Below are 15,013 nucleotides of genomic sequence, written 5' to 3'. Positions count from 1 at the left end.
TAGTGGGAAGGGGTGTGTGTTGGGGCTAGAAGCCAAGCCGTCTCAACCAGGCAGGAAAGAATGAAGTCAAGGAGAGCACTGGGAGCAGTGGGAGGAAGTTGGGGTGGAGGGAGCTGAAGAAATGTCAAGAGCTGTGAAGAAAAAGGCACCATCAGAAGAGGACAGGAGAAAATGTGTGCGGACAAAAACCCAAGGCTGCTGCAGCTGTTTGGAGACTTAATTGGGCAGGAAATTGAGTGCCCAGGCATCAGTCCATGGTGAAGCAGGTGCTCCAGGGAAGAGGGTTGTATAAATCCCACCTGTAAATTCATATTGTGGAGGTATTAGTGGAACATTGTACTGTGACCTCCCTCCCCCACCCTGAAAACAATACACCATTTGGGGTAGCTCACTGATAAGGCTACCTCGAGCCCCTTGGCCTCTGTGTGCAACCTAATGCCACAACCCCTTTTACTCCCACCCTCCCTGCCTCCTGTACCTTTCCATTATGGGCCTTCAACCTTCAGCCAGCCAACTCATAAAGCCTGTAGGCCACCTGCCATTTTAGCTGCTTGCTGTGGTTAAATACGGCTTTCTTGCTCCTTGTCCTCCTAATACAGACCAGAAATGTGGGCTTTCTACCTTCTGGACTTCCTGTTGCAGCTCAGAAAACAAGAACACATGCTGCATCTTTGTTCTTGGTGTGCAGTTCAAGGAGAACACCATTATGGTGTGAACTAAGAGCCCAATCTATCCATCCAGCTTCAGTGTATGTGTTGGAAGCTCCATTCTCCTTTCAGCATTCCCCTCTGTGTGAATAGCAGACCCCATCTAATGTAAACCATGTCCCTACCTCTTTCTGTTTCATGCTATGCGTATCTCTGAGAGCTCCCTTTAGAAAAACCGGCAGTGGGGTGATTATTTACGGTATTGCCATAGAGCTCTGGAGCCCTAGTAATGGACTGGAAAGAACCTCACAGTGCTAGGTGCTGTACAAACACGGAACAAAAAGTGGTCCCTTCCTCAATTTATATTGCATTACATTTTTGTTTGATGAAATTACATGCAAATGCAGCCTGCTATGAGAGGAATGAAACCACCCTGCTGAAAATCTCCTGAAGAAATCATTTCAATGCTTTAAAGACATCATCATGTAGTAGTAATAAGCATATTCCTCCTCAGCTCTGTGAGAGCACAATTAAACTTTTTGCAGCACCTCAGTGACCAATGTGATAGTTTTCAGCTAGAAATGGAGGAATGGCCAAATTAGATCAGAGTATGGGTCCACCTAGGTCAGTGTCCTGCCAGTACTACATGCTTCAGAAGAAGGTTTAAAAAAAACAAAAACAAAAAAACCCATAATGGACAGTTCTGGAATAACCAGCCCATAGGTTTCTTCCTAGCTCCATCAGTTGTTTTACGTGCTAAAACATGCAGGTTTACTTCTGCTTAATTTATTTATAAACATTTCATTCTAGGAGGGTGACGGGTGCTCAAAGTCAGGCTGTTTATTTAGATGCTTGCATATAAGTGCAGAGGCCCAATTTTCATACGCCGTTTAAAAAAATTTGACCCCTCTGTTTCAATAGTCTGAGCCCTCTGTGCTCCCCATTTCTTTCAGAGTCTTGTGAAAGCCTCATTTGTTCTTTTTCATTTTCAGATGGGAAGTTCGGGGCCTACATGCAGGTAAACATCCAGAACGATGGGCCTGTGACTATAGAACTGGAGTCCCCAGCTGCCGTCGTGGACCCGAAGCAGGTGAGCTGTCCGAAGGCTCTCGTTCAGGGAGGGGCACAACACTGGTACCGTTCTCAGAGCGGCCATGCCCTGCTGAAAGTTGGGTGGCTTGTGGCTTGACTTCATTCTGTATCTCACACTACGGCTTCCGCTTGTCTTAAGGGCATCATGCTTTCTGCATAGTCCATGCGCAGTTAAATCATTTTTCTTCTGTTCTGTGGCTTTTTGGAAGCTGCCTACCATCTCGCTAAAGGTCACATATGTATCACGCAGAGTAGCACTTATGGAACGTTCGGATTCCTCATTAAGGCTGCCTTTTAATCATGAGTCAGAAACTGTTTTTATTAGCTTTTGCTTTGGCATTTTGGGGCTATTGTATGTGGGTGGATGCCTTGGGTGATTAACAGGCAAACTAGATTTTCTGAGAAACTAGAGTGCTGCCGGATTAAACCCTGAGCAGTACAGGAGGCTGACCAGAAGTCGGGGCGACATGGCTGTGCTGCATTGATTCAGACTAAAGGACTCTGAAAATTTAATTCCTCTGAGGTATTGACATTTCTGCAGTCCTCTAGGGTAAAAATAATAATAATTATAGCGTTACGTTGGGTTTTTCAGTTTTAAGATAGAACAACAATTGCTATTGCGTATTTGTATCGGTCCTGTTGTATCATGGAACTTCCTTGGCTATAAAACTTGGTGGTTTTTACTCCTGTATACTTACCTAATTTTTCCCTTATCACCATGATGGACTCCTTGACTGTTCCTAAAAATTGGTATGACAAGCAAGAATGTCATTTCAATGCATAATCATATAAGACAAATGATGATGGGCTTGAGTTCATACAGGCTGCTAAAAGCCTTTTCCAGGATTTGATCTTGCCTGTGTTTGATTTTTAGGGACAGTATTTTTGCAGTAACAGAGAATGCTCCTGGGACAGAGACTAAGGATAGCTCTGTCTCTCTTTAATGTGTTCCTTAAAAAACAAAAAAAACAAACCAAACCAGACAAAAAAACCTTTCTGTATTGCTGCTCATATGAGCCCATGGAACACTAGATGTCAGCAGTGTTACATCGCTTCAGAGGCTGTGCTTAGGTGCAGTACAGAAAATATCAAGTGAATCTGGAATTCTAATTACTAGGGTACTCTTTGAATGTTATTGGGGACCTGTAGCAGGGCCTCTTATGCTCCTGGGCCCCTGGCCCCTGTTCTTTCTACAAGTGAAGCAGAGACCACTCCAGTTCCAGGCATCTGCTTTTGTTATGTGTGAAAGTCTCAGTTGATCACAGTAACCCCTCTGGTTACCCAGCTACAGGGTAGCCAGAGTCTTCCACACCCTGACTCCTGCTTTTCCTCTCTTGCACTCCTGCTCCTACACTCTACCAGCTGTCTTATAGAACCCCCCTGCTCCAGGTGCTCACAGCTTCCAGCCCTCAGGCCTGGGTTTGCTCAGCTGGCTCCCATTACCTTGTTAGGGCAGGACTGCAGTGACAGAGCTCTGGCTTGGGCTCTCTGGTCAGTAGCCTGTCACAGGCCTTACAAAAAGGGAGAAAGGTAAAACCCTAAGAGAAGTCTCAGCCACAGAGTGTCTCTTACATCAAATTCTTTTAAAACTGCACAGCAGAGCTTTAAACAATGGTAATCAGCAAAAAAGTGCCTAAATTGGATATGAGGGCTCCAAAGGAAGCAGAGACATGATCAACTCAATTCTGGTGATTAATTAAGTTTCCTTTGTTTGCCCCTGCATTGGGTGAGCCTTTGTGGCTATACAGAGGTATATAATAGCAAGTCTGTCTACCCCCTAAAATTACTGTATTTTTATGCGTACGGGATAAGCTGTGCTGGATGCTGGAGATAGTAACTCAATTATATTAACAGTTTAATCAATACAGATTGCTATCATAAACTGAATAGAGTGATCCTGTCTTGAGAAATAATTTATCTTGAGAGGTGACTTGGCTGAAGGCAGATGAGATGACTGCATTGATTAGGAAGCTGAAGGTAGAAGTTTAATGCAGAGCATCAGATAAAAATAACTACGAGCTGCTCTAGAGCTAGATTAGCACGCAGGTTTTTGGTATTTCTGAATCACTTTATAATCATGGTTGTGTACAGTTTCCCCTATCTTTTCAATTAGTGTTGCTCATACCGTCTATGAGTGTGTTGCTGCAGTAATTCCTGGAGGGTAAAAGAGGTGCCATCTTGTGACACGTGCAGGAGAATGATGCTTCCAAGGTCGCTGCCAAATCTGACGCTCTTCATTTCTGTATCTATGGAATGAATGACCTTGGGCCATATTGTACCACGCCACAAAAACACTGACCCAGGAACCTCTCCCTGCAACAAACCCTGTTGCCTGCTCTGTCCGCATATCTATACAAGAGAGACCCCAACTGGACCTACCCAGAGCCCCACCCTCAGGGGCTCAGACACCTGCACATCTACTAATGTGATAGGTGCCATCATGTACCATCGAGGCCATTCTGCCACGTACATTGGACAAACTGGACAGTCCCTGTGCCAGAGGATGAATGGACGTAAATCATGCACCAGGAATTGAAATACACATAAACCTGTAGGGGAACACTTTAACCTCCCTGGGCATACAATAATGGACCTTAGAGTAGCACCCTTGTTACAAAAGGGTGTGTGTGTGTATTTGATATTCACTATCAATTACTATATATATGTGTACACACATACACACCCTGTATTCTCATTTTGCTCCAAAATCTGATGAAGTGGGTCTTACCCACGAAAGCTCATTGCCTAATAAATAAAATTGATAGTCTTTAAGGTGCTACAGGACGACTTCTTTTGCTTGGGCCGTATTGTAGATGAACATTAGTTCAACTGCTCATTATATCTAAGCATCATAAGTTATTCTCCATTTCAGATAGGTGTGAAAAGCGTGAAGGGCCAGTGGTTTACTGCGTAGTGGTTTGCTGAGTAGTGGCCAAACAAGACTGTGAAGAGGAGCAATAGGGTAGCTGTTTTAAACACCAGTATTGCAATTTGTCTCCCTTGTTAATTGCATTACCAAGGTAAAAGAATCATTTCCAGGAAGTGCAAGAGTGCAGTTAATTTGAACCTGTTGCACAGTAAGAAGTGCTGTTTATTACCATTCCCTTTCCCTCTCTAATGCTATAGTAAGTGTTACTGAAATTGCAAAGCTGGAAGAGTTTGTTCCATGTTCTTGGAACGACTCGTAAATTAAATGCTGTGTGTGCCCTCTCTTTGCCGTGAGCCTTTTAGGATTATTCCAAATGTGCTTCTCTCTGAGAGAGACAGTTTAATCTTTGTGTTGCACCATAAAACATTTCTAATCTCCAACCTGGCTTGTAATGCTGAATGAAACATCTGTTGTACTAAAACTGTTCTACACTTCAGAGCATTAATGACACAGTACATGTCTGCGTCTGTTGTTTAGCACATAGGCTGATTTTTCTAGCACTACAGACTTGACCTGCAAAAGGCAAACAGAGGGCTTTTATTTCATGATGAGTTGGGTAAAATGTATTAAGTAAGGTGACTTAGTTTTTCATTCAACAGCACTTTAATAGATTCAGATCCTGTATTGTAGCTTGGAACGAATATGTCTAACTCACTCATTCCTAGTTCAGAATAATTTGGTACTGCAGTAGCATGTTTATACAGGTTGATCCTCTCTAGTCTGGCACCCTTAGGACCTGACTGGTGCTGAATAAAAGCATTTGCTAGACCACAGGAGGTCAATATTGTCTAGCAGCATTACTAACACTTCCACTGCTAACTGGGTTCTTAGAAGATTTAAGGGTAAATTACAGCTGAATCACAGCACAGAACACTGAGACTGGTGGCTGTAAACAAACTTTATGGGACCATGGGAAACTTGGCCACACCCATGATCAGTGGTCATCCAGCTAACTAAAATCATGCTCAATTATGGATGTTGCAAGATGAGAGAGTGCTGGATTAGAGAGGTTCGGCCGGTATTTAAATGTATTTTAATACTTACTATCAATTGTCTTCACTTATAAGGTATTTTCTAGATAGAAACTTTTTTTTTAATTTTTCAATTCTTATACAAATATAAACATAATTCATAACATGTCTCTCAATATGGCTATGTCTAGGATGGAGGAAAAAACAATGGACATCTAAATGATACTGATAAGTCAAAATGTTAAAATGGTTAACCAGTTAAATGTTTTAACCTAGGCCCTGCCATCCCGTCTTGCTGTGCTTATGGGGGTCCACTGCAGCTGAAGTCCTGCCACCTGGCCCACTGGTGTGGCTGTGGCTGCTTCAGCCAGGGGTGGCGGGCCATGGCTGGAGTTAACTGGTTAACTGACCCTTGTCAGTTACCTGCTAAGCATACCAGTAAATCTCATGCTTATTGGTTAGCATCCATATTGAAAAGCACATCATGTAAACCCTATCGATAGGCTTGGAAGGATTAGATTTTTTGTTGATAAACGTCAATGAACATTGATTTCATCAAACACGCACCATAAAAATCTTTCCATGAATAATAATTGAAATTTACAATAGGCAGAATAAGAACAATGCTGCTTGATAGTTTATTAGAATTTGATTTAAGGCTATTTGCTTTGCATATTTTGACATCTGTTGGCAATTTGAATTTTAATGCTTAGAAAGGTTGAATTTTTTGAATCTCAACAGCTACTCTCATTAAATAATTATCTAGTACCCTTATTGTCTGAGCCTCCCAAAGCATTCCACAGCTGCGAAAAGTTACATGGATAAAAATAGCAATAAAAGGCTTGAAAGTAAACCTCAAGGTGACTGGATAAAGTTGTTCTTGCCTGGGTGAGTTTTTTTTTGTTAAGGTTTTTCAGAACGGAGTGCTGGCTGTCATGGGTTTCCGCACCATTCCATCTTGTCTCCCCACTTCTGCCACGTGAATATAAGGCTGTTGGAAGGGATTAGTGGGGAAATGTGGACTGTTATGCTATCAGTATGTTGATGACCCCCAGCTCTGTAGTTGCAGTTCAACAAGATGCTTAAGCAAGCCTGTAGCTCCCCGACTGCCATGCTGTACTGGAACTTGGTTCTTCATCTTTGATTTAGCCGAAGCAGATTGTATCTCTAGCCAGGCCTTGTCTACATAACAGTGCTTTGCCTGTAAGATCCCTGTCCTTCTAGTTAGCCCCTGTTAGACCAGGATTTGGGGTAAGAGCCAGACAGTGTGAGAAAGGTTACACTGTCACTATGTCCAAACCACCCCAGTTCTGTGGGTAGAGTTCTTCTGTCTGCGCAAAGCAAAGTTCTAGGAAAGTCCTAGAAAAGTGATGTGCAATCTAGGATAGTGAGCAGGCCTCATGAGTGGCCCTCCTTTGTCTCACTGGGCTGCAGCTTGTTGTGACTGAGACAGTCTCCCAGGATACTACAGTTTTGCTAACTGCACTTGTGTACCTAGAATTGGCGGGATGTGCTGACTCAACCATTGCAGTGCTTTGATTGGATGCAGGGGGAGCGCCCGGCTCTTACCGTCAACAGACGCACCTCGCTTGATGTGCCTGTGTCGTACATGCATGTCACTTTATTAATACTGGTACAGAAGAAACTACGTGGAGAGATACTAGCAGAATCTGGTAACGCTGTACGTGGGCAATAGTAAACAAAATGTCTTGCGGACTGTACATAGAACTCCAAAGGGCTGCAGGTTGTCCGCCAGTTTCCTATAGTGTCTAGGTTTTTTTTAATGAACAGCAAAAAAAAAAATGAAGGTGCTAAACAAAAATGTGGTCAGTAAACACATTTCATATATTCATTTTGTTTATAAAGATATTGTTAACAAAGTGGAAAAAAATCTGTCCCCCAGATGATGCATATCAATCTATAAAAGTCAGTTCAATAATAAAGGGAAAAAATAGTTCTCCGTATATGGGAAATGGTTTTCATGGCTTAAAGTTGATGTATAATTTATGAAATGTAAATATGAGACTCGAAGATGCTCACTCTTGAGGCCAAGCAGGGATTTCTCAGTGCAGAGAGCTAAAGTTGGAGTGCCCTTATGGAAATTTCATAAGGTCAAAGCTTCTCAGTAGCCCTTTTATAACTAATTTGTTACATGCCCTTCTTGCTTTTATTGTTATTAACCCAACTATTGAGGCATTTGCCAGAGCTCTTTTCAGAATTCAGCATGAAATTGTGTTGTTTTTCTTCTATGTTAATTGTAGAAATGCAGCACTTGTTTTTTTTTGTGGTAACCCTTCTGTGAGTTTGTAAAGCATCTGGGGAACCTCTCTACAGCATTTGATACAGTACATGATGACACAACTTATGAGTCCTGAGCATGAGTACAGAGATCCAGAATCAGACCCGGAAGTTCAAATAAGTAGCTATCTCAGACAGAAGGACAAAATGGCAAAGTTTTCATTTCAAATGCGTGGAAATTAATTTCCTGACTCTTCCAGATATTAGCGATATTTGGGAAGGAAATAATTCAGAGTTGCTGCTGCATACATAAAAGAAATCTGTCAGTAACTTCAGTGAGGAATTCCATAGGAAACCTTTCTCCTGTTGTCCTGTTCAAGTGACAGTAGCTAATTCTGGAGCTTGTATAGACATCTAAACAGAAGAGTCTTTGTCAAATGCAGTATCTGGTTGACTCTGTTCATTCTGAGTGACCAGCGGCCAGTGCCTAGCAAGACAAGCATGGGAGGAGAGGGGATTTTCAGTGTGTAATGGGCTGCATCTAAGATCACATCCTTTTAGGCCTTCCATGCGCTAATTGAAAAGTATCCAGTTTGAGGCTGCACGTGGACCATTCTTCTATTTTCTCTTATTCTAGGCATTTAATCAGTACCTATCCCCATAGTAACCTGAGTGCGTTGTAACTTCTAAAATCTGGATTGAATACATTTCTGTTTTTTCCTCTCTCCCTCTCCCCACTCCATCCTTTGGGTTTGGTTTGTTGTGGGGAAGTGACACTGAAGAAATGAGGCTTTTGTAGCGAATGTGGCAAGGCCTGTGGCCATTCTGCCACTGTGTTGAAGCAAGTTCCATGGTGAGTTATCATGTTCTTTCCCCTACAGTTGCAAGGTAGACTTGTTCTCTTTGCCCGCAAGGAGCATCGCAGTCGTGGGTGGTCATGACTGCAGCAGAGACAGATCGTCCATCCTCATGGAGGGCCTTTACCATGAGGACTGAAACCTTGAATGTGACTCTTCCTCACTGCAGATTCAGTGAAGCGAGTGAGCACTGAGGAGCGAGAGGTTGACTGACTTTTTTGTTAAGGAGGAATGCTGCATTCGGAACTAAATGAAATCTCTTTTCAGGGCTGGAGTCCTCATTCCTAGGTACACCCACATTAGGATAGCAGAACTTGGAGCGCACAGATGCCTGGACCAGAATCATTGCTGCCAAAGGGGCTGGAGCCTTTGCCAGGCCTGGGAATATGGCAGGCTTGTGACCATGTGCGCTTGGATCCTGGAAAAAGTGAGGAGCTGGGGCCTGCCCCACCACACCCCCTTCCCTGCTGCCAGGACAGGTTGTTTTTAGGGGATCTCCTGTATTACGGTTCAACAAAGTTGCAGCCATTTGACCAAAAAATACTGTTTGTCTGTCCTCCCTGCCATTTGCCTGCAACACTTAAATGTTTTATTAAAAGGGAAAGTTGTTTTGACAATAAGGTACTAATTAACACAGCACATGATTGTTTGATTCCACTCCAGTGCTGGGAGCAAGGCTGCCCACGTATTTCTCATACTGTCTGGTATTAATGGCAAACGAAGGTGAATTATCTTGTACACAGTTTTTACTGCAGGCTAGACACTATCTGAGCCACAGTCAGAAAGAGCTGATTTTCCCAATCTGTGGTCCCCAGGGAGTGGCTATTTTCCTCAGCTGGTCTCTCTCAAGTGTACTGTTGCCAGATGCTATTTCCTACTCATTAAACTAGAATCAACTGCACTTCAGGGTCTCCCAGGATGCTGGCAGACAGATCTCAATGACACTTCAGAAGTCAAATGCTTTGAAAAGTTCAAGGAAAATATTACACTGTACTACATGTGTGGAACTCTAAACCTCACTGAACCAGACACCCCTCTGAAGTTGAGAAGCTAAGATTAATCATGAAATTACAGGTTGAACCTCCCTAATCCAGAACTCTTTTGTCCAGCAACATCGGTAATCTGGCATGATTTTAGTTAGTTGGACAGCTGCTTATCATGGATGTGGCCAAGTTTCCTTTGGTCCCATAAAGTTTGTTCCTAGGCATCAGTCCTGGCTCTCAGTGTTCTGTGCTGTTATGTAGATGTAATTTACCACTAAATGTCTTCTAAGAGCCCAGTAAACAGTGGAAGTGTTGGTAGTGTGCTAGACAATATTGAGTTCCTGTGGGCCAGCAAATTCTCTCTTCCAGCACTAGTCACATCCCCCAGAGTGCCAGATTAGAGAGGTTCAACCTGCATAGCATAATAGGCTGAACAGTGTTCTCATTTATGCCGACTGGACCCCACCCACTGAGACTACTCTACCCAAGAGCAGAAACTAGCTGAATATCCTTAGCTTTTAAGCTTTTGGGGACAGAAGTTTTACTTGATGTTTTTTAATATTCTTTTGGGTGTGTGTTTTTTAAAAAAGCTGTGCGCATATATTATTCTAAGTATTTTATTTCCCCTTTTCCCCAGCTCCAGCCTAATCACAGTTGTCATTTAAAAAGAAATAATCGCAACTATCAACAGTGGAGAAGTGAAATTAAGATCTAATTTTTCTTTTAGTAAAGATTTTCATGGTTTGGCCCTATGGCTGTTTTAAAAGACCCCAAAACATTCAAAATATTAGCACATAAAAATGGCCAGACTAGGTCAGGCCAAAGGTTCATCTAGCCCAGTATCTTCCCAAGGGAGTAAACAGAACAGGTAATCATTGAGTAGTCCATCCCCTGTTGCTCATTTCTCGCTTCTGAAAGCCAGAGGCGAGGGACACCTTTCCTACCCATCCTGGCTAAAAGCCATTGGTGGACTGAACCCCATGAATTTCTTTAGTTCTTTTTTGAAGCCTGTTAAAGTCCTTATCTTCATAACCTCCTTTGGTGAGGAGTTCCACAGGCCGACCTCGTATTGGTTATCAAAAATTAGACCTGTTTATCCGCTGCAAAAGTTTGTTGGAATGATGCCCATATTTGTGACTGAGGAACTGAAGAGGTTCTTTGTTAATTTAGTCTGCTGAGGATATAATGCTTCACTTGTTTTTCATCCCCATTGTTTTATTTTAAAATCTTTCCAGACGACTCATTATTGATGATGTGTCAATAGTGCTTAGGGCCATACATATAAACTCAAGTCCTTGCAGCTCTGTTTGTATTTGTATTAGCCAAAGCCATGGAAATCTCAATTTACAGTGTCCACAGACTGTCATAATTTGTTAGTTCTGAGCAGCTTTTTGACAAGTGGAGAAAATGGGAATACCTGTTGAATAAAATGTTCTGTGCAATTAGGTTAATAAGAGACATTCAGTGTTATGCTTGCAGGAGAGAAAAGCTGAGTTCTGGTGGCAGTCCGACCTTTTCAGTTTTTCTGAACACTGGTTGATGCTGCAGGCCTGAGCTCTTCCATGAAATTAAATATTTTATATCAAAACATAGGGGCCATTTTATATGTGAAAACAAACATCTCTGGGGAATAGACTGAGCATTGCTTTGCAATGGCCCTTTATCTAAAATGTCATTTGGAAAAAAAAAGGTAAGCTAGTAATAGTTTGGGTAGAATATTCCAGAGTCTGAATATCTGTACTGTATTACAGTTGTGCTGTATAGCATAGCCAAATTAGTTTGTGCTTTGGTGAGTTACAAAGTATCAGATCTATACCGAAAACAGACTTCCAGGGGAATCAGGTTCTGATTCCGTGCTCTGGGCAAAGCCAGTATGGCTAATACCATATTGCTTGTGGGTCGACAGGGCAATGCCATGTAACCTGTCCTGGCCAGTTCCCGGTAATGGCCTGAAATGGAATAAGAACACTGGAATACTGTGTGCAGATCTGGTTACCCCATTTCATAAGAAGATATATTAGAACTGGAAAAGGTACAGCAAAGGGCAAGAAAATTAAGGGTTTGGAACAGCTTCCATAGGAGGAGAGATTAATAAAACTGGGACTTTTCAGATTGGAAAAGACGCAGTTAAGGGAGAAATATGATAGTCTATAAAATCATGACAGTGGAGAGAAAGTAAATAAGGAAGTGTTGTATACTCCTCATAGCACAAGAACCAGGGGTCAGTCACCAAGTGAAATTAATAGGCAGCGGGTTTAAAACAAAGAGAGGGAGGTTTTTCTTCACACAACACACAGTCAACCTGTGGAACTCCTTGCCAGAGGAAGTTGTGAAGGCAAAGACTATAACAGAGTTCAGAAGAGAATTAGGTAAGTTCATGGAGGATGGGTCCATCACTGGCTGTTAGCCAAGATGTAGACCATGCTCTGAAGTCTCCCTAGCATCTGTTTGCCAGAAGCTGGGAAAGGGTGACAGGGGATGGATCACACGGTGATTGCCTGTTCTGTTCATTCCCTCTAAAGCACCTCTTGGAGGTCAGGATACTGAGCTAGATGGATTTTTGGACAGACCCAGTATGGACATTCTTATGAAATAAGCTGGTGATGTTGATCTTTTGTCTTAAGAGTTGAGGAATTTGCCTGTTGGATCAGACTGATGGCAGCCTAGCTCAGGTAGCCCTACTCTGCCGTTATGCAGTGTCAGATATTGTAGAGGAAGTTACGCACTTATGTGCCTATGGGTTAGCTTTAGTTCTGAAGCACGAGGGCTTGAGCCTCTTATGCATTCTAGTCCTAGCCAGTGTAGTCGTGCGAGATATACTTAGTAGTCAGATAAATATTTTCAGTCATCTTATAATCCTCAGGACTTTGCCTCATTCTCTTGTAGCAACGAGTTCCACTTTTTTATGACGTTAAACGGTGGATTGTCTTTTGTCCCTTTTCAGTGTATTGCCTTTTAGTTTTGCTAGTTGTTACCATGCTCTAGGATTGTGCAACAAGGTAAATGGGAGTATGCGACTGGTCTTCCAAAGACCGATCATGTCATTCAGGAGCAGCATGCTGCTATCGCTTTGTTACCTATCCAGGTTAAATACACCCTCATCCGTATGGAAGTCTCTCCAGGTCTTTCCTGGGCTTTTTTGATTTCTGCTGTATCCCTTTTGAAATGGAGTGATCAGATTCCAACACCCTGTCCAAGTCATTCCTATGCTTCGCACTGGAATTTCAGTGATAGATTTTTTGCTACCAGGCAAGTGTGGTGGTGTGAACAGATTTTTCATGGTTTTGCAATTTTGTCTAAAGAACATATATTGAATAAAGTCACAGCATACATGCTGGTGACTACAGAGGCAGTAATACCATCTGCCTCCCAGCGATGACAAATCACATTGTCAGCAATGCCTTTTAGGCAGACCTCTGTCTTCTCTAGAGTCCCTGAGCATTGACCAGATGGGGGTGACTTCTCTTCCTGTATAAATGTACTCCTTCCACAACAGTGAGATGTAGCTAGAATCAAGTATCCCAAGGGTGCTATTTAAAGTGTGTGATTTGACCTGAAGTAGGACACTGTATTGGCAAATGAAGTACAAAGCAGCCTCTGGAGACTCCAAGCAGCTTCCATTTCTGTAGACCTTCATCCTCTATTTTACGAGAGGGGTTCTAAATGATCATCAGTGCTATGAGGTGACAGAGCTTTCCACGGAACTCATTAGGTGGCAGGAGGTAAGCAGCCCTTTGCAATTACCATCCATTTGGTACATGTCACTTACTGTCGGTAGCTGACAAGACAGTTTCTGGTAGCTGGCAACTGTCCTTGCAGCATCGTCTCACTTCTAACCTAAGTGCACTTTCGAACTGTGGAAAGTGTAAAAGTTGTAATAAAGTAGTAATGGTGGGATGGCTAGCCAATGGAACGTTTTTGCTTTTAAATTGCAGAACTGCATTGTGCTGCTTGTCCCGAGTCTGTGTTGTGTGGTACTGAGGGGCTGTTTTCCTTTTATCTTTACCTGATTTGCCTTTGCACTCTGATAACTGACATGGCAGCAGACGTGAATTACCGCAGATTTCTGAAAACTCTGTTTTTCCTTGGGGGGTGTGTGTGTGTAATTCTAACAACTTTTTGGATAAATGTTAAGGCTTAGTTTTTATCCTTTTCCATGTAGCTTCTTAATGCATTTTGTGTTTACTTTCTGGCAAGCCCAATGAGATTTAACATCTATTTTTAATTGGCTGGAATAGATCCTCACATAAACAGGGACAGTGTTAGGACTCCTTTTGACTGGAAGGTTGGTGATGTAACCAGAAAAAAATACTCAGGACACTTCAGTCTGAGCTATAGTGACTAATCTAAGTTAAAACAAAAAAGAAGTCTAGCAGCACTTTAAAGACCAGTACCACACTCTACCAGAAACCCACTGACCGCTATGATTGCCTACACGGTTCTAGCTTCCATCCTGCACACACAACAAGATCCATTGTTCACAGTCGAGCCCTTAGGTACAATCGCATTTGCTCTGATGCTACTAGAAACTACAGGATCTCTACCAAATATTCATAAACCTGAATTACCCACCAGGTGAAATGAAAAAACAAATGGAAATGGCCAGACGAATACCCAGAGACGAGCTACTCAAAGATCGGCCCAAAAAAGCCAAGAACAGAACACCACTGGTCATCACCTACAGCCCCCAACTCAAACCACTGCAACGCATCATTAAAGACCTACAACCCATCCCTAATCAGGATGCCACACTCCAGAAGGCCCTAGGTGACAGGCCAGTTATCTCCTACAGACAACCTCCCAACCTTATGAGGATTCTCACCAGCAACCACAGACTCTACCACAATAATACCAATCTTGGAACTTTTCCTTGCAACAAGCTCTGTTGCCAGCTTTGTCCACATATCTATTCTGGAGATACCATCACTGGACCTAACCAGGTTATTCACAGAATCACGGGCACGTTCTCCTGTTCCTCTGCTAACATCATGTACGCCATCATGTGCCAACAATGCCCACATACTTTGTATAGGTCAAACAGTAAACACGCTTTGACAAAGAATGAATGGACACAAAACAGACATCAAAAAGCTCTCAACTCACAAGCCTGTCAGACAGCACTTTAATGGAGTGGGCCATTCTGTTAGTGATCTGAAAGTCTGTGTCTTACTGAAAAGGAACTTTAAGAATCGCCTATAAAGAGAGATTGCCGAGCTCTCTTTTATATTCAAATTCGACACATTAACACATGGTTTGAACCAGGATGCCAATTACCTGGACCATTATAAGAAGTCTT

The 15,013-nt window shown here is 42.6% G+C and overlaps 1 protein-coding gene across 1 annotated transcript in view; it reads left to right on the top strand.

The window, feature by feature from the left end:
- The window catches only part of DTD1 (D-aminoacyl-tRNA deacylase 1), a 111,389-nt gene that overhangs the window by 20,048 nt on the left and 76,328 nt on the right, over positions 1-15,013 (top strand). The window contains exon 4 of the mRNA XM_074988443.1: positions 1,640-1,737. Coding sequence (XP_074844544.1) covers positions 1,640-1,737 — 98 coding nt within the window. The remainder of the gene's footprint in view (positions 1-1,639; positions 1,738-15,013) is intronic.

The sequence above is a fragment of the Carettochelys insculpta genome, chromosome 3 (genome assembly GCF_033958435.1).
Source record: "Carettochelys insculpta isolate YL-2023 chromosome 3, ASM3395843v1, whole genome shotgun sequence".
Lineage (NCBI taxonomy): Eukaryota > Metazoa > Chordata > Testudines > Carettochelyidae > Carettochelys > Carettochelys insculpta.
Note: the sequence above shows the minus strand (reverse complement) of the source record. Positions and strands in the feature narration are given on the sequence as shown.